This window comes from Condylostylus longicornis, unplaced genomic scaffold (assembly GCF_029603195.1).
Source record: "Condylostylus longicornis isolate FDR11 unplaced genomic scaffold, ASM2960319v2 ptg000030l, whole genome shotgun sequence".
Taxonomy (NCBI): Eukaryota; Metazoa; Arthropoda; class Insecta; order Diptera; family Dolichopodidae; genus Condylostylus; species Condylostylus longicornis.
In genome coordinates this window covers 8215446-8236525 of record NW_026577999.1, presented here as the reverse complement: position 1 = coordinate 8236525, position 21080 = coordinate 8215446, and the positions used below count along the sequence as shown (strand labels likewise).

The following is a 21080-nucleotide window of genomic DNA, read 5'->3' as shown; positions in this document are numbered from 1 at the left end:
TAATGAAACGTAAAATAATACACAAATTTAACAAAACAGAAAACAAAAAACGAATAATTTAAATAACATAATTTAAAATTAAAATAAATACATAACTACACAACGTTTAACTAGCAGAAAATTTAAAATTTCTTTTTAAATTTTTCAACAGAATTAACTCTTTGGCAAACTTATCTAAAATAAAATTAGAAATACTTAAAGTTTAATAAAAAAAAAAAAATTAAAATAAGTAATTTTTATATTGCGTTACCCTGCAAAAAAAAAAAAAAAACAATTGCTACAAACGTGCTGATAACAAACAATCACGTTGAGATTTTTTCCAAGAGGATTTGTAGATTTGATTTGCAAATTAAAATAAGCCGTTGTCGTTGATTGAATAACATAAAACGTTGGATTCTTAAAAAGATAAGATATAGTATTTCATGATATACTTTAGAAAACTTATATTTAAAACATTGAAACATAAAAGGTTTATAATCAAAACAAAAAAAAATTTTGATATTTTTCATAAATTATCTTATATAATGATTTTTTGAAAATATTTATAGTAGTAACATTCAACCGTTGAAAGCTTTACCACTTTTAAATTACCTTTAATAATCTGAAGACAATATTTAAAAAAAAAAAAAAAACTTTTATTATCTAAAACAACATTTTGTAATATTTGCATACTATGTAATTCCATTCAACTTTTGTATAAATATATATACATATTTTAGAAATGAATTATCACAATAATTAATATTTGTGCTAAAATTTTTTTTTATTGCAATTTGTATACATTTTTTGTTTTTTCAATTGTGTAAAACACATTTTATAATGTAATAATAAAATTATAATAATTTTAAATTAATATTAATTATATTATTATATCATAAAAAATTTGACATTTTTCAAAATTTATATTTCAGGGTACGCCCAAATTTTAATGTTAACTTAATAATAATTCATAAATTTATTGAATAAAATCAAAATATTGGTAGTTATTTTTTTTTTTAAATACATTATCTAAAAATATTTACACAAATTTCATTTATTATTTTTAATTTTTTTTTTGTTTTGTTTTAAATAATTTTTCTTTTTTATATTAAAATATCCTAATATTATTCTAATGCAATAATTTATATCTGAAGTATTTTTGTTTTAATTAAACAAAAAGTTCAATATTTAACTTTTTGTGAGACAGAACAAAAAAAAAAATAAGCAATATAATATGATATAGTACATGTACATATTAATTACATTCACAAAATGCTAGCAAAATTTAATTGCAATTTCCTATTCTAAAATAAACAAAAAGGAAGAATCATATTCTCCATAAATTGATTAAATTTTAAAATCGTTTAATTTTAATATTTTACTGTAAAATATGTGATGATGAGTAAAAGTTTGTTGTAGCAAAATAATAAAACTAAAAAAAATTTTATATACTTGTACATATTTTTCTAAAAATTTTTTTTAAATAATTTAATATGTTACAGTTAAAATTACTAAAATATCATAAACTTTATTAAAAAAAAATTGTAGCTTATCTAGACCCTAATTAAAACAATAAAAGCAAATCTTATTTTTAAATGATTTCAAATAATTTCTATTGTAGCATTTATTTTAACTAAGAGATTCAATTTGTTTTTTTTTTTTTTCAAAACTAAAATTTGTTTTTTATCAATACTGTTTTAGGTTTTTCTTTTTAAATTTCACTTAAAAAAAAAAAATATTTTATTTTAAATTTTAAATTATTTTTTTTTTTTTTAGTTTTTCATCGATTTTTATTTTTATAAAAAAGAGTTTTTCTACATTTTTTGTGCTTTTATTATTTTATTTTTTAATGATTAAGCAAGAAACATTTTTTTTTGTGATAGTATACTTTTTTAAAAATATTTTTTTTAATTAAATATTATTTAATACAGAAATTTATGTAGAATTGAAATTTGTTTAGACGCATGATAGCCAAGCTATCAAAATACAATTGACTAGAATGATATAAATAAAAATTAACTTTAAATTTATATATAACATAAAAATATAAAAAAAAAAAAATTTCAAATAGTTGTTCCAATTTTACAAATATGAACATTTTTATACTTTATTAGAAAAATACTTTAAAAATCTATCTTTAACAAAAATAAATATTAACATTGTAAAATAAAATGGAACATAATAAATAATTTTGGAAAATTATAACTAATATTTTGTGCATAAAATAAACTGCGTATTCAAAGAAATTATATTTTCTTGTCAGCCTTGTTAATTAAATTTTTACATTAAATTGTTTATTTTTTTTATTTTATTTTGCAAATATATTACAATTATATTTTTTATATTTTGCAAAAATAAATAAACAAAAACATGAAACTTAGCAGGAAAATAATTGATAGATACACTTGGATACAGTGTATGCAAATTTGTAAAATATGTTGGTATTATAATGATTTTACTAGCTAAATTCAAATTTTATTAAAATTTTCATGATTTCAAAAAAAAAAACCTACAAACTTCCATGAAAATTGAATTTATTTAAATTAGTTTTTTAATTCATATACAGATTAATAGAAAAAATAATTTATTCAAGTTATACTTCAATTCATAAATTTTTTTTTTCTTGATAATTATTGTATTTTATTCTGATTTACAAATTCAAACAACTAAAGAATTGTTAAAAAAAAAGCTGGTACCTTAAATACAATAAAATAAAAAAAAATCAGCTATATAATTATAATAAAATAATTATAAATAAAAATTTAACAATATAGCATTCTGCACTTTCAAACTTTTTGTCGCGCTTGGGTTTTTTATTTTAAATTTTTTTTTCATTATAAGTCATTGAAATCTTAAAACACTTGGTTTTTGTTTTTTTGTTGGATAATCATATTGTGACGATCATTTACAACATAACCTAATATAATAACATAAAAATTTTCATTTATTTTTTTTTTTCCTTTAACAAAATTTATTTACAAAGAGAAATTATTAAAAATAGTTTAAGTATTATTTGATAAAATAATACCCCGTTGATAAAACATAATACATGTTTCTATTTTTATACATATTTTATGTATTATTCTATTTTTGCTCTTATATATAATGGTAATAATGTTTTGGTTTTGTTTTTCTTTTTTGGTTTTATTGAAAATCAAAGTATATTCTTAATGAACTTTTCGCTCAGGACCAAAATCAACATTTATAAAAGAGAATCCGGCAAATTCTTCTTGATTAATACAACGTATGACATCATTCGGAACAGGGGTTAAAACCGGTTCCTCCTTTGTAAATTCTGTATCAAAATTAGATGCATCCCTCGCATTTTTCTGCAAAAAGATTGTTAAAAGTTTAAAAAATTTAATATACTTAAATTAATTTTGAAATTTCATAACACATTTTCGAAAAAAAAAGAACAAAAATTATATATATTTTACCATTTTAGGCCGAAAAGGAGGCTTCACATTGCGATTTTCAAGTTCTGCCCAATCTAATTTTGCAAAGAACGGATGCTTTCGAATTTCATTCTCATTGCCTGTACAACCTAGTCTTTGGGTAGGATTTTTCGTCAAAAATCCTAAATGAATTCAAAATAAATAAATTTTAAATAATTTATAATTCTCCTTTTCTGTTTAATAATTCCCAATTTTCCTTTATTGAAGAAAAAATCTCTCTTTATTCAATATAAAGCAGTAAATTTTTAATGTTATTTATAATTCGTTTAGTTTAAATAAAAACAATTAATTTTATTCAAAATTTTTCTTCAGCAAATAAAAATCAGGGTTTAATCAACAGACATCTATATATCATTACCCTTCAAAATTGATACAGCTTCTCTAGATAACCACACAGGATACAAAACGTCATCATGCAAAATTGAGTCAAATAACTCCTCTTCATCATTTGCCTCAAATGGAGGTTGGCCAGCCATCATTTCATACATTAATACACCTAAAGCCCACCAATCAACAGAGGCACCATATTCTTGCTCTCTTAAAATTTCTGGAGCAATATAATCGGGAGTGCCACAAAAAGTTGTTGTTAAAACATCTCCAGCAATTCCCTCCTAAAAATATCATATTATTTAGAACAACCGCTTTGTCAATTTCTTTTATCAGATTAAAGTTATTCATACCTTGCACATGCCAAAATCAGCTAACTTGCAATGTCCTTCTTGATCCAATAATATATTATCTAACTTTAAATCTCTGTAAATTACACCATGTGAATGAAGAAATTGTAATGCTAACGTAACTTCTGCAGCATAAAATGCAGCTCTAGCAGCTTCAAAACGCCTTGCCTTTTGAATTTGGAACATTAAATCACCGCCATTTACGTATTCCATTACAAAAAATAAACGATCCTATATAATTTCAAAAAGAAATTAAATATTTATTTTAATTTCTAAATATTTATTTTAATAAAACTGTTTCATACCGGCGTTTGAAAACAGGAATGTAAGGCTGTTAAAAATGGATGTTTTGCTGCTAAAGCAAGTATACGCTTTTCTGTCATAGTACAATCTACATCGTCATCTTGTATAATAGCATCCTTTTTTAAAACTTTTATGGCATAAATTTCATCAGTTCCCTTTTTTTCAGCTAACATTACTTTACCAAATGAACCCTTTCCTAATACCTTAATAAAAGTAAAATCTTGCAAGCCCAATTTTCCAGAACGACTTTCAACAATTTGCTCAAATTGAGACAATTTTGTTTGACCAGTTGACGATGACGGAGGTTCTCTACCACTATCATCTTTTTGTTGATCAGAACCAATTTGTTCTGGTTCTTGATTTAAATATTTAATTGGTGGTCGTCTCGGTGGTGCATTTTTATCCGGCGAAATACCAAGTTGATTCAATATTTCTGCTAAATGTTTTGTATTAATACCACATGTATTTGCTACGTTCTTTTGACATCGTTTATGTACATTCATATTACAAACTTCACATTGTAAACCTTGTTTTACAATTCCATATAATAAGGAACCACAATGATCACAAAATGTAAAACGCCTGTAGTTATGTACCACAAAGCGATGTGGAACATTAATTTGAAATCTTTGACCTACTGGACCGGTATCAGCTCGGGTTTGCTAAAATTATAATAATTATTATTCTATATGTATAATTAATTGAAAAATAAAATAAAATTATGAGAAACCTCTTCCCGCATCCCAGGACATTTGGTAACGACCGATCTATGGCATCTTTTATGAACAACGCAAGTGCATACTAAAAAAAAAGACACTTTGTACTATACGAGTAAATATTATATGTGTATTTGCATTTACATATATCATATTTATTATTTTTGAAAAGATTATTTTATTCATACATGCCAAAAACTAATACAAAATTAAATAAAAGTACCACCAACATAATGTTTAAAACAATATTTATATTAGAGAAAATATTTTGAACTTTTTTTTAAAAGCGAATATGATATTTTGATGTTTTTTTTTAAATTAATGTTTATAAGTTGTGTGTTATATAGTTTTTTTTTAAGTAAAAAAAATATTAAATATTTTTAAATACTTCGTTAACTTATTTTTTAATAATATTTTAAATATTCTTTTAATTTTAAAGAATCTCTCTTAAGTAGTACATGATATATATGTTTAACATTATTCGAAGCGGCGAAACAAATGGAAACATTTCGGTTTTCCTGCAATTTCCACTTTTCTCTCTTTGAGCTTATAGGAAAGCTGTTGTCACTTATAGTCTCTTTGAACTCACATGAATACACATGAAATCATATGTATACGTCGTTGTACTTTGTTTCACCCAGTGAGTAAAAAACCGAAAATTATAATGAGGTGAATAACTTAGATAAATTAAATTTGGTCTGGCATCTACTATATTTGAGAAGGCTCGCAAATTATTTAAATAATATCTAATATAAATATTTTATTAAATCATTAATATATTTGTATCAAATTATGACTGAAAAAACAAACATAATAGAGCAAAATTATCTGTTTGATTAGAGAAAAAACCCTTAAAAAATCAGTATGAACTTCGCTGTCGTACTGTATTGCATTTAAAATTTATAAAATCAATTATCCACAATGGTTTTTCAGAAAATTAACATTGTATCGCGTTAATTAATAAATTTCGTGTACTGATATTGGACTTATACGACACTTATTTACACGACAATTACGACCCCTAATCTATTTATAAAAAAAAAATGACTAACTTTGAAGCTTTAAAGACTACCGTTATAAAAAAAAATAGGTTTAATTTTAGAAAAAAATTTTAAATTTGGAAAAAAAAAAATTTCATCATCAAATTTCCGCATATTTTTTTATAAACACCAAAAAAAATTGTTAAAAAAAAATTAGCAAAACTATCTGAGCAAAATTTTAGGGGAAATTAAATTATTAGCGGATGGTTTATTTTGAAAATTTTAAAGCTTCTTTATTTCGAAAGCAATGTATATTGTCAATTTTAGTATTGTATTTAAATTTTTACAGTTGGATAGGGAAATAAATATACTACAAGTTAACCAAATTTTTGATTACTTTAAACCCAAACGAAGCAATATTTTATTTTTAATAGAAAGGGACTTGTGTAGATCATTTTCAAAATAAACTATCCAAGTAATAGATTTTCAAATAATAAATTGATAGCATTATTATTGTGTTGTACATAAAATTTAATAATTTATTTTCACATTTTGCAATTTGTAAACAATTCAGTTTTGTGTTACACGAGTCTTAAATTTTTAACACGTTAATAAATATTGAAAAATAACATTTAAATGAAAAAATTATTTGAAGGTTGAATTGTTTTTTTTTATCATGTATTGTGTTATTATGACAGAAACAAAAACAAATTCAAATTATTGTTAATATTCTTTTAATTAAAACACACACATATAATATGTACATTAAAATATTAATAATCTAATAAGGAATAAAATATTATTTAACAAATAAAACAACAAAAAAAATAGAAGAAAACTTAAAAACATATACATACATATATAATAAACATTCAATTATATAAAATCAGGATCACACTGTCATAGTGTCATCTCTTTAAAGCAAATCATAACATCAAAATTAAAAAAAAATTTAAATGGTATATTTTGAAAATAATTATTTAAAATTTCGAAATGGATATTTTTTTTTGCAAATTTTTTTTTTCTAATAGAATTAACGATAAATAATTGTCATGCACGTTTCCATATGGTTATAAAACCTTGGAATAGAATAAGGGTATGTATAGTCACATTTTTGAATTTACTAAAATATTTCAAAATTTGAACTACCTTAAAAAATTAAAGCAATAAAAAACTTTTTAAAATAGTGCATTATATTGAGTTTCTCATATACACATACATATGTATGTAATTTAAATAACTCTAGCTCTCAGAATTTTCGGAGGGGGATGTTTTTTTTTCTGAAATCAATGAAACTGAAGTTTTATCTCATTTTCCATCAATAATTTTATGTATTCAGTTGAATGTATATATTAAGTACATACATACATACATGCAATTTATTTTTTTATTATTTTTCACTTAATAATCATTATTTATAATTCATGTCTTGATTATGATTTTAGAAATTTTATTCTGTACATCACGTAGAAAATTTATTCTGTACTTCATCTAAAGATTAAATTAATTACACATATACTTTTACATTGCAATAACTCTGGAGCAATATGAGTACAAAATATAATTTTCGATTTTTGATTTCTTATGTACATTGTGTAATTATTTTACTACAATAAAATTGCAATTGAGAAAATTTAATACAAGCAAGTGATAAATAAAATTTTAATTAATAAATTAAATAATAAATATTTTAAACGGAGATTATTCTTTACTGAAAAAGTCTATTCTTTACTGAAATATTAAATCACAATCAAAGCATGAATAGATGCTGTAATTGTCAGGAAATATTGAAAATATAGAAATTACTTTAAAAGAATATTTGTGTCATAAAGTCAAATGTCGGTCGACAATAATTGCACCTAGCATTTACCAACCGGCAATCAACAATTAATGCTAAATAAAACATTTGCATATCGTATACAACTTTTACATGCAACCGGTTGACAACTGCTTCAAGAAAATTATTTTTGATTTGAGTATTTCTTATCCTTTGCAAAATTTTCCATTTTGCCCAAAAATGCCAAAAAATTTTCAATATGTATACGACAAGCAATTAATATTATTAATTACGTGATATTTGTTTTTTGTATTATCGCTTAAGATACAAATGTTGAAATCTATTGACAGCATTAAAAGTTAAAATGCTCTTGTTAACTGCAATATTGATTAAGATGCAAAAGAATTCAAAGCAGATCTTGCATTATCGATTGCACTTTATTAAATGTCTTACTTCACATAAGAGAAATGAACTGATTCTAGTAAAAATCATTTTCTTTTTTGTGCTTAAATAAAAAAAAATTCTAAGTTGCTCATAAACAAATAAAATTATAAAATTATAAAGAACAACAACAACTATTTTTCCTCATAATTTTAATTATTAAATTTTTTTTTTTTTAACGAATCAAAAATTAAATTTTTATTTTATAATAAAATTAGTTGCAAAAGTAGTCAGAAAATTGGATTAATATAAAAGAAAAAAAAAAATAACAAATAACTTCATAGTTACAACATCAACTTTTTTTTTTAACATGTTGTCTCAACACATACCTTGACACTGATAGCCTTGTTTACCAATTCCCCTGTAAATGCAAAAAATGTGCATTCTATGATTTTTCAAAATTAAGTATTTTTTAATTTTTATAATTGCCCAAAGAAGAAATCAAAAGCAAATCAAAGTTATTATTTAATAAAAAGAAAAAAATTGTTATGTTCCCCCGAAAAAAAAAAATAAAATAATGTATATAAAATATAATAAATATGCATATGCATTTATTTATATATTTATTTATATATAGATTGGCACATATGCACATTTTCCATTATTTATAAATATATATATGTATATATATATATATATGAATATATACATACATTATGATTTAATTTTTATAGTGGAAGATAACAAAGTTATGTTAAAAAAAAGTGAAATTTTAAATAAAATTAGATTAAAAAAAATTAAGATTCCCCATGCATCAAAAAAATAGTGTTTTTCTTTCTTTTCCTTAAATTAACCCATTTATTTTTTAATTCAAAAGAGTGTCAGATGTTAAAATAATAATAATGTAAAAAGAATACAGGTGTACATATATAAAATTATATATTTATATATAAATCTTATCAAATAATGATTTGCTAGTCAAAAATTAAATATACCAATTTGATAGAAATTTAGAAACCATAATTTTATAATTTAAAGTGATCAAATTCTTGAAATTAAATTAAAATCAACATAAATTATTACCATATAAATTCACGACAATGCGAACAAAAAGTGGGTTGACGTAAAAATGTTGCCATGAACTTGTGACCATTAACCTTAAATAAAAAAAGTAAATATATTTATTATTAATATTAAAATAAAAACAATTCAAATTTAATTACTTGATGAACACGTCTTCGCATAGCACCTCGTCTTTTTTCGAAACCAGCTCTTTCTTTAAATTCTTTTTTCTTAGTTCCCACATTTGATGTAGCATCCATAACTGGAGTACTTGGCTCTAAAAATCAAAATACATTTAATTATATTTAAAGTAAAAATTTTATACAAAGCCTATATATTTTATTGATCAATTAAATCTATTTTGTTTTTTTTTTTTCATAAATAATAGATTCATGATGGGATACCCAGTGAATTACAATAAAAATTTAGTGAAAAAAATAGAGTACTGAGCTTAATTATGGAAGTCGAATCAGCGTCAACTTTCTCCGTTAAATTAATTTACGAGTATGTAAGTTAATAATGTTTTTATCACATTAAAATTGTCGTATTCTAAAAAATTCGTAAAAAATCCGTATTATAAGGTTTTAGAATTCAGAAACTCATTTTTTTTAAATAAAATTTATACGTTCCCTTCAATTAAGATTTTTAAATACAAGAAATGCATACACAACTGTGTTTAACAACATCAATAAATAAAATTATCAAATTAATTCAAATGTTACTGCAAATATACATGAACCATGCAAAATGCAGAAGTTAATGAAAAATTAAGAAGCTATTCTTAAAATAAAACCTTTAATTGTCCATCCGTTAGGGAAGATAGACAAATATCAGACACTCGTTTCAAATAACCCTAATTTATTTTAATTATTAAACGATTTAATTGATTGTTTCAAATATTGTACATGTAACAGAAGCATTAACAGATTGAAGATTAAACAATTTTCTTTAAAATTTTACCTTGATATTTGATTTCAATGTTAACATGAATTTTGCCTTGTGGTTCAAGATCAACCTAAAACGGTAAGAAAATCATATTTTTAATTAATAAAAGTAATTTTTTTAACTTTTAGATAGGATAATATTATTGTATGCACGAACTTATATTATAATTTACCCATAAATCTTGTGTTGAACATTCTCTATGTAAAAGATCTTCAAATGGAATAGTACAATTGGCAACAAATTCATCTGGTGGCAACGCGGCATCATGAAAAACCGTCAAATTAATATTTTTAGCATTGATAACATCATGAACAAATTGTTCATTCCATACGGGATCAAAAGTTTTCGCTTTTGTTGTTGTTTGATCTAAAAGTGAAATAAATATTTTATTTGTTATTATTTTTTTATATTCAAATTTTTAAAAAATGTTATGTAAATGTTTATTTCCGGCTTAAACTACCGTGACAATTTGCTACTAATTTCTGCAACAAACTGAACTATTTCGATTGACCCGATCAAACTTTTTTTAAATGAAATAATATCTGTTCCTTAATAGATTCAATTGAAATTGCAAAAATTATAACAACGTTTTAATGTTAAGCTTCAAACCAGGCTCCAACCAACGAGAATCTCTGACAATATTTTGGTAAACCATCATTGGTTTTTTAAAGCATCGGTGTGTATTTATTGTAATCAAAATTAAATTGTTATATTATGAACCTTATTCATAAAAATTGTCATATGTACGAGTAAATCAGTTTATTACGCTTAGAGAATTTTTATTTAACCAATTTTAACTTTAAGGTACTCTAGATTGATTACTTTGCCTAACCTTTAAAAAAAATTCTTCAAAATTATTGTATATGGTTGGTTCGAAATAAGTTTCAAAGGAGTAGCGACAAGTCAACTTTAATTACAAATGAATTAATTCAAACAATTTCCGTAGTACTAGTGTCTATAGGAATATTATTTTTATTATTTAATTTTTCTTGTTTTATTTTCGATAACAAACATTTTTTAACATGAATTCATTCAATGACAAATTCCAGACAAAATCTGCGAAAAAATAACTTAAAATCAGACCACATAAAATCGAAACGCCTTCAACATTTACATGACCTTATATATTTAAAAATGCAGACATTAAATTCATGGTTTGTAGAGCGCCCTTTAACAATTTAAATCTAAAACACCAATTATACTAATTTAATTAAGGCATAAAGCAATACTTTACGGTAAGAGAACGATCTCTGTTACATTTTTGATTTCATAGATAATCGATAGACCTAACATCGTCAAAGAAATAGGAAGGCAAAGTTTGGAAATTAATTCGTTTTAGCAGAATAAGTTATCGATATCTTAAAATAAACTGTCAAAATTCGACATTAATCCGAATTGCCCTGCAGTAATTCCTTGAAGCTATAAAAATACAAACTTTAAACTTCAACTATGAAAACGAATTCAAAATAATCCAAAATACTTAAAGAACGTTATAATAAGATGAATGTAAAAATTTAACCCCCTTTAGAAAATTAAAAATAAAAATCATCACTGATTCATCGTAGGTAAATACTTGAAATTGTACATTTGAAAATTAAATGTAAGTATTCAATTTGAGTTAACTAAAACAGTTTTTATTTTTGTATAAACAAAAACTTACTTAATTTTGCTGCATTGAATGTGAATTAATGTTAGCAAAACGACAATAAAAAAAAAATTTACATTAAAAAAATTGCTTTATTAGCTCATGATTTACATATGTATATTGTCTTTATTAGAAAATAACAGTCTCGCGTACATTTAAGCTTGAATATAAATTTATTAATTCAAAATTATGGTGACCATAACTCAGTTATCCATTAATGAGCATTGAGATTAAATTTATAATAAAGATAAACCTATTCGGCATTATGCGGATTTTAAAATAAATTAAATACAGTTAGGTGTTTTGGGTCGATTTCAATAATAAACTAAATTCTCCATTGTAAGACATATTTTCAAGGTCAGAAATTTTAAGGCGTGAGAGATGGAAAATAGTGTTAAAATTCTCTTACTCAGATATAATCAAAATCTATTACTTATTATTATTAAAAATTTTCATGTGAGAATCGTACAATTAAGACCCATTAATTAGTTTTGAGTAAAATACAAGAAATTTTTATATGTATGTAATTCAGCATTCATATTTCAAATTATATTATTTATTCTCGTTAAAAAGAATGAGATTAAGCCTTTTTGTAAACAAGTACTAAAGATAAACAAGACAGGAACAAAAACCGTAATTCAAAAATGGAAATGGGTTTTAATTTTACGATCATCGTATTATGTATATATACAAATGTATAATACAATACTGAAACGAATATAAGACATATTTACATATACATGTTTTTAGTAGGAAGTGATCTTAGTATTAATACAGGAAATACTTCAAATTTTCCAATACTAGATTTAAATATCTAAAAACGTGGTGTATAACATTTTCAAATCTACCAAATCATTGGTTCGAATCTAAGAAATCGCATTCTTAAGATCGTTCGATGTTATTTCTCTGAATATGAATTTTTTTTTTTATTAATTTATTCATATGCAGTAAATTTTATATGAATTTTAATAGGAAAATATTTATTTTATTAAATATTTACATATACATATAACATAAATATGTGATGAATAAAGATTGTATACATCTTTATACAGGCGGCTACCCTATCTATCACCTCATATACATATGTATACTGCATTTCCCGACTTCAACTTTTTTTTCGATTAAAGTTTAGTTTTATGAGACGTCTGTATGATGGGACTTTTGTTTTTTATGAGACGTCTTTTAAACACCTCGGTTACAACCGTGTGTTTCGTGTATCTCGCTTTTTCACGTTTTTTTATTCACTTTCAATCAGAATTCTCCATTTTTTCAATACATATTTTATTTTTAATATTATTCATTTATTCAATAAATGCATTATTAGTGTAATGTTATTAACACATTTTTTCAATTGGATTTTTGCATTTTTTTTTTCAAATTTTCGACTGAATGTCTCATCTTCAAAAACGAAGTGAATAAATTTGGTATAAATTTTAGAGAAAAAACGAGATATACGTAGCACGAAATAATTCTTCTCACTCAAAAATTACTTTATACATATACATATACATATGTTTATGAAAGTTACTCACTTTCTTCTCATTTGGCGAGTTAAATACCGAGATACACGATCAGACTGTTAAAGTAGAAAATTTTCGTTCTCCAAATATAATGTTATGTGAAGGGATTGCTGCCTACATTTTTATAAATTTTTTTCACATAACTCGGAACTTTAATATCTATGTATATAAAATCTTACATTAAAACCGGTCTATTTATAACAGTGACCCCATCTATAAATTATATATTATCATATATATGTGCATATGTATATATTTTATTCAAAATATTATAAAAATTAACCATTATAACTTTGAATAACTATATTTTAATCATCTTTTGTTAAAATAAAAAATATATGATCACATACTTACGTACATACATGTACAATATATTATTGTTTAATTTTTTATTTGATTTTTTCTTTAAATATAGAAAGTTACGAAATAAAATATATAAAATATTTTTGCGGTAGTAATTATAATTTCAATAAAAAAAAAAACCGAAAAACCTGTTTGAATCACGAGATATCAAACACGTGAAAAAAATATACAGGAACAAGTTAAATTAATGGTATTTTGTCCTCTCTGTTTATAGTTTCTTCAACATTTACTTTAACAAAACAAGTTGTCAAAAATAAAAACAAGATAATAAAGTATGACAAATGATTCACTTTGTTGTTTTTTGCTTTAACAAAAATAAGTACGAACGTGAAATAAAGAACGGATGATTTTTTTAATAAAGCGTAAGATAAGTACGAAATTTTTTGAAAATTGTAATTTTTTTTCCATTATTTTTTTCAATCCAAAGAAGCAATATTCAATTCTTAAGAGTAAGTCATTCCATTTTGTATACTTATAATATTGGGTTGAAATTTTACTTGCAGTCAGCCCAAACAAGTTTTGAAATCTGGTGTATGTGAATATTTTAAAGTTTCGTCACTAGTATTAGTAATGCAGTAATTAATTTTTCTTCCATATTTTATAAAATTAAATATAATGATCTTATCAAATGAAAAACTCTTCACCGGTAAAGATTTGAAATGCGCATTTGATATCATGTTTTAACAGCTTTAACGGATGATTACCATTTCAATTCCAAAAAAATGTAATCTTTACTTGAATTTATATAAAATGTTAAAATTTGAAAATGTCCAGGAAATCTTATAATTGAATAAATCCAAATCAAGATGTTTGCTCCAAAGATAAAATGAATAATATGAAAAAATGAAAATATACAAAGCAAAAAGTAAGTATTTTATCTCATGGTTTTTTAGAAATCAAATTTATTTAAGTATGTGTTGCATGCCGCAATAAGCAAACTTCATATTATAATAAGAACATAATACTGTTGATGCTAAAATAATTGTAATTATAATAATTTTTAGAAGGACCTTTTCAATAAATCATATTAAAGCGGGACAATGATTTTAGTTTAGTTAAAACATATTTGGAATACTTAACATAACTAAAATTAAACAAAATGAATTAATGATCCAAGTCCAAAGACATTAGAGGTATGTACCGATCTCAAAAAATAAACTGAAGTTTTGTATTCAGATAAAGATATACAACTTATTTACTTATTACCACAAGTTATGTATATAAAAATATTATGTGAACTAACATTGATGTTACTAATTCAAATGTCCAAGTTTTGTATAAATTAAAAGATTTTTTTTTAAAATTCGAATTGATATTTGATTTGTATTATTATAACTCTGGATCATATAACTTTAATATAAAAATGTATAGCAGATATGCAGGTACATGACGTAGTTATGGTTAATTATATAAATGAAGTTATTATAAAATTGACATACGATTACTGACAAGTAAGTTTGTAGTGCATACCTACTTACTAGACACTAGTTTCAAAAATACATAAAAAATTTTTATTTGAAAATCATTGTTAACAAATACTTTTTCATGCAAATATTACAAAATCTAATATGAAAACGGATATATTTCAATTTTATGCACATAAGTACTTAGATTGGTACCTATCATAAAAACCGGCAGATAAATATACTAAAATAGTAACTATATACATAAGCAAATGCACGCAAGTGTTTACCATACTGAAATTAGTAGGTAATTAATTACTTACTCAATTCTGATTTTTTTGGGAAGAACAATTAATCAGGAAATAATAAATAATATTAGACTAAGTACTAATAATTAATATTTTATGTAAATACTTTTAAAGACTTATTAACTTTTTAAACTTTTCAACATTGTGACATGTTAAAATAAAAGAGTAGGTGGGTGGGTAGCTTACCCATTTATATACATACATATGCGTAATAAGGGTTAGTAAATAAGTACCTAACCTACTTATATTTATATATATGAGCCACAATTCACAAAAAAAAAACTTGGAAATTATTATAAAAAAAAAACAAAAGTTTACCTAAATGTACTTCATCCACATCAATTGAAACATACGGATCCATTGGTTGATCATCAGGTTTTCCAAAAGCCATATTATGCCTCTTTTGAAAATCAGTGGGACGTAGCCCGCATGCTTCACAAATTTTTAATTGCAATTTGCCCGTGAACATTTTATTTATATATATATATATATTATTATTATTATTATTTAATGTATTATGTGTATGTTTAATTTTAAATTGCTCCTATTTCAAATATATATTATGTTGGTAAAATATGTATGTACTATATTCTAATAATTTTATTTGTAGATACATATATATATATACATATAAATATATTATATGTATCTATATATGTATATATATATATATATTTTAAGTATATACCTAAGGATGTTAATTTGTAAGTTATCAAATAAAATACTTTATTATGAATTTTACTAAATTCTAATTTTATGCTTAAAAATTTAAATTGTTATTATATATATATATATATTATTTGCAAGTATAATATTTTAGTAATTATTTTCATTTGAAATTTTATAAAAAAACACCTAATTTTTTGTCGACTTTTTCAACAAAAAAATTTTTTTTTAACTAAAATTTTTTTCCAAAAAAAAAACAGCACTTCTTTTTTACACTTATTTTTCCTTAACAATCTTAAGTTAAATAAATTGTTTCAGTAAAAACAAATTTTAAATAATATCTACATATATATTATAAAATATAAATTTTATCCAGGATTATATTTTCACGGTAAGTTACAGAAAAGAACCTAAAAACAACTTATATCATAAAGTAGACACCTATCAATATATACTTTATGAAGTAGTATATACATTTGCTTCTCATATACAATTGAAAATTTTTTTCTTCATAATACATAACACATTAAAATTCTATTTTTTCTACTTTTTCTTTTCCAATTTGCAAATTTTTTTAAATAAGCAAATTTTAGTTTCAAAATAATAACTTAAATTATAAAACTTTTTTATTAAAATTGTTTTTCTATTCTATTTTAAACACTAATTTTTTTAAAAATAAATTGCATATTATTTATATACTTTTTTTTTCTAAATTTTCTAATATTTTCAACAATTGCCTTCTTTTCTTGATTTTTCAGCTCTTACTTAATTTTCTCCTATTTGTTTCCTCTACTGGATTGCTTTTTAATGGAATCTACAAATTTAGTATTACCATAGTAATTTTTTTTTTACTAAAAATTTCTTTGGCCTTCAAAATTTCATTTATATTTTTAGGCACATATTTCTATTACATATATACATATATATATATATATATATATATATATATATTATTATATTAAAATGTATAACATAGTAAAGGAATAATATGTATTTCACTCATTTCAAATTATGTATATATTACTTTTTATTCCTAAAATTAATTTAGTTTCATACAATTTAACTTATAAAAGAAATTTAACCTGACAACACTTAAATATATAATATGATCCACTAGTCACTACACTACACTACTCAGATTTTGATTTTCTTTTAGTTTTTATTTAATGTATATTTCTTATACTCATATTAAACACATTTTTATTTATGTACATATGTGCAAATTTATATTGAAGATACCCAAGAAAATTCGCGCATGCTTATTTAGAATAAGTAGAATTTTAATTTTTTAACTGAATTTGTGCTGAATACCACTTTTACCGAGAAATATTATTGAATTTAAATAATATTGGAAGGCTTACACTTTTAAGTAAATGCCACATGGAATATCATAGCTATAAGCTGAATATTGAAATTGAAATAAAATAAAATAATTGCTTTGTACATACAAAAATTATTAAGTTTATTTTGACAGCTTTTTGTCAAAAAATTACGCGATTTCTTAAGGTTCATCAATATTTTTATTTAAAAAAATGTTTGGTTTACAATTTCTAAAAAAATTAATATTAAAGATTGTGGGTGAGTATGGAAAATTTGTGTGACATTATCTTACGATGGAAATAAAGAATCCATTATTTATGCACTAACTAAAAATCCTAACTGAAGCATGACAATCGACCACTTTTTACAGTTATTGTATGCAAAAGATCATGGGCATTCTTGTGGTTTTCTGTGTAACTACCTTCATTGCACTGTACTAAACGTATTTTACAAAATCAAAGTCATACCACTGTTTATATTTTAGACTTCTAAACTTTCACAAAAATTGATTTTTGAGCAGTTATCGGATGATTTTTTTTCGATTTTAATGATAATGAAAAAAAGTCGTTAAATTTCGACATCAATCAGCTTTATCAGATACCACTTTATGTCTAGAGCAAGTGCAACAAGTTATTTTGGAAAACATAATGTACTTAGACAGAATTTACTAATACGGCGCGGCGCCTGCATAAAACAAAAATTGAAAAATTACTCATTTAAATTTTAATAAGTGATAATTTATTAATCGAGGCTAGTTTTAAAAAATGTGGTTAAAAAATGGACATTTTTTGACAACGTCAAGATATATGTTAAAAATAACACAGTTTGTCAAAAAATTTAATAATTTTTGGAGAAAAAAACACATCAAATAAAACTAAAATAACTGAGTTAAAATTTAATACGGTCTCGTGAAAGTACTACACCTACATATTTATATAAAATTTGTAGTTAACTACTTTTCGTAGCATTTTATTCATTTATATGTAGTCTGAATAGGGTACAATAAATAATAATGTAGCTTGGTATGGTAGCATGTGCACATTTGGTTATGTCAAGATTTGAGTAAACTAAAACAAAATTCTATTTACATTTTTACAAATATTTTAAAATTTATAAAGAGAGATACGTCAAGAATTTAACGAACTTCCATAAAAACTTATTTTAATTCAATTTTTAGAATGCACTCTAACAAAACAGCTGTTTTTAAACCAGAATCTTCAGAACCGTATATAAATTATGTACGCGATAATAAAGTAAAAAGAGAAAATGGCAAAAAAAAAGATAAAGAAAATGTATATCTTAATGTTGGAATACTTTCCGAAGTAAAAGGATCTGCATATATGGAGTATGAGCAAACAAAAGTTTTGGCTGTAATATTTCCACCACAGGAGCCTACAAAATCTAAAAACCCAGTTAACTCGAACAATTCTGTGGTACATGTCGATGTTTCTATACCAATGTTCGCTACAAAAGATTATAAATTTAGAAATCAAAATCAAAGATCGCTTGCAATAATTTTAAAGAAGGCTATTGAGCCAATAATATGTAGACAAGAATTTTCAACTTTTAAAGTGTGTATTCATGTTTTTGTCTTAGAGCATACAGAACATATAGAAAGTACAGCGTTCAATTGCTGTGTGGCTGCTTTAGCTGAAGGCGGTATTCCAATTTATGATTTATATGCATCATCCCCTTCTAATGTGGAAAACTTATTAAGGCAGAATAACAAGTTAAGTGTTTATTCCAAGGATTTAGCCGTAAATCAAGTAACAAATTGTTTTCAGAAGGGTTATATGACATTAGAAGAATTTAAGAGAGCACTGAATGAGAACTTAGAACAAAATGAAAAAATGTTAAATTTGATAAGATCTGTTTTAATTAACAAAATAAAAAATAAAAATACAGTATAATATTTTAATACATGTGGTTTACTTAACATTAAACAGTTGACACAATTTAATATCCAGTTGAATAGTTTAAAAAAATTTACATTAAGGTACAAAGAGAAAAATTTAGCACGTTAGATGATTTGAGAATACATTATTTCATATTTACATTAAAAGTTAGACTTTCAAAGCAAAGACCATACTGAGGAACTGCTCATAATGAATAGTGATTACTCCGTCCATATCTGTATCATATTGTCTAAATGCTGAGGTAAGAGTCTAAAAAGTCCAATTGTTTTAAAGAAGCGTCATTTAATTATAATGTATGATTAAAAAATACATATGTAGGTACTTACATATAAAATAACACAACATTGGATAAAATCATCAAAAAGTATTGTTCCTCTTCCAAATCTATCAAACTTTCTAATTAATATGTCAACAATATTGTCTGAAAGTCTATATCCAAACGCAGTTAAGGCATTCTTTAATTCATTTCTATCAATATTTCCTGAGTTATCTGTATCAAATGATCGAAAGCAATTTTGCCAATCCGTAACTATAATTAAAAAATTGATAGATAATTTAATTTTTAATGTTAATATTATATTGGTACCATATTTCCAAAGAGCACCAAAATCTTGAAAGCTAACTGTTCCTCTATTTTGTTTGTCAAACATTCCAATCATAAGTCGAACCTAAAAAACATGAAATGGTGAATTTAGATGATTTTTCCTAAACTATGTACATAATACATGTTATATAATTAAGGATAAAATGACTGCCATTAATAATTCTTACTGTTTCTGGATTAAAAGGAGACCATGTTCCATTAGATAATGCCATTTGTAGTTCATCTGCTGAAATAAATCCGCTTCCATCTTTATCAACACTGAAAATAATTGTATATGTGACTTTACGGTACTATATGGATATTAAAAATAATTTGCACAATTTATTAAAATATTGCAATATTTAAAAGGTAAATGTGAAATTCAATTCCAAAACCGATCCAAATAGATTTCATTAGAGCTCTGACTCATTCTTTTTTTTTTAAGAAAACCATAGATACTAATTCCTTCGTATGTAACTTTTTTCTTTTATCATATTCTTGGTACCTACGTAATTATGCTTTGACTCATCCTAATGTAATTTAATAAAACCCTTATTGATTTTTTAAAAACATAAAATTCCTATACAAATTAAATAGTTTTCTTACGATTTTAGGTTAAATATAAAAAAAAATTAATGCCCACCAATTTGAAAGGATTCTTGCTTTGGATAAAAATTAAAAATGTCGAAAAATTTGTTGATTTACTATACATATTGCAAATTTTGTAATGTTTACTGATAAACTTACCGTCTAAATATGTCCCACAAAAACCTTTGATCAGGCATACCAGCCATGATTAAATTTTTTACTATAGTTATTTATGATATTCTAATATTTATTAAATTTGTTGAAAAAAATTATATGTTTATTAATAAAATATTTACTAGAAAAATAAATTCCTGCAACTTTAATTTCCTCACTGTCTTATGTATGTATGTATCAATGATGTGGTTTTCGTTTCGTCTGTATTATTTGTAGGGCAGTGCGCTACACTGCTACAATACAAGACATGTTGTATTGTAGTGCTTCATTATCAATATAGTGTCGGAGTCAAAATCGCATAAGTAGCACATAAAAC

At 23.5% G+C, this 21080-nt stretch overlaps 3 protein-coding genes across 5 annotated transcripts; 1 reads left to right on the top strand and 2 right to left on the bottom strand.

Moving 5' to 3' along the window:
• Window positions 1-2587: 2587 nt before the first annotated feature.
• LOC129608183 (protein kinase C) lies at window positions 2588-16932 on the bottom strand. 3 transcript variants are annotated; one of them, XM_055519539.1, is made up of 13 exons: window positions 16883-16932; window positions 15836-16061; window positions 10448-10641; window positions 10291-10345; window positions 9492-9607; window positions 9352-9425; window positions 8658-8689; window positions 5145-5215; window positions 4417-5076; window positions 4115-4342; window positions 3793-4045; window positions 3417-3556; window positions 2588-3308 (listed from the first exon to the last, which is right to left on the bottom strand). In XM_055519539.1, exons 2-13 carry the CDS (start codon window positions 15984-15986, stop codon window positions 3147-3149), a joined length of 2136 nt encoding a protein of 711 aa, XP_055375514.1. In that variant the 5' UTR covers window positions 15987-16061; window positions 16883-16932; the 3' UTR covers window positions 2588-3146. The 3 variants fall into 3 exon arrangements, with proteins under 3 accessions (XP_055375514.1, XP_055375515.1, XP_055375516.1); XM_055519540.1 differs by lacking the exon at window positions 16883-16932 and adding an exon at window positions 16206-16246; XM_055519541.1 differs by lacking the exons at window positions 8658-8689; window positions 15836-16061; window positions 16883-16932 and having other exon boundaries at window positions 10448-10523.
• Window positions 16933-18528: 1596 nt separating this feature from the next.
• On the top strand, window positions 18529-19421 carry LOC129607950 (uncharacterized). Its single transcript, XM_055519222.1, has one exon. The coding sequence runs from the start codon at window positions 18682-18684 to the stop codon at window positions 19411-19413; it is 732 nt and encodes a 243-aa protein (XP_055375197.1). The 5' UTR covers window positions 18529-18681; the 3' UTR covers window positions 19414-19421.
• Window positions 19362-20929, bottom strand: LOC129607951 (programmed cell death protein 6). Its single transcript, XM_055519224.1, has 5 exons — window positions 20750-20929; window positions 20191-20281; window positions 20006-20087; window positions 19746-19948; window positions 19362-19668 (listed from the first exon to the last, which is right to left on the bottom strand). Exons 1-5 carry the CDS (start codon window positions 20794-20796, stop codon window positions 19567-19569), a joined length of 525 nt encoding a protein of 174 aa, XP_055375199.1. The 5' UTR covers window positions 20797-20929; the 3' UTR covers window positions 19362-19566.
• Window positions 20930-21080: the final 151 nt, after the last annotated feature.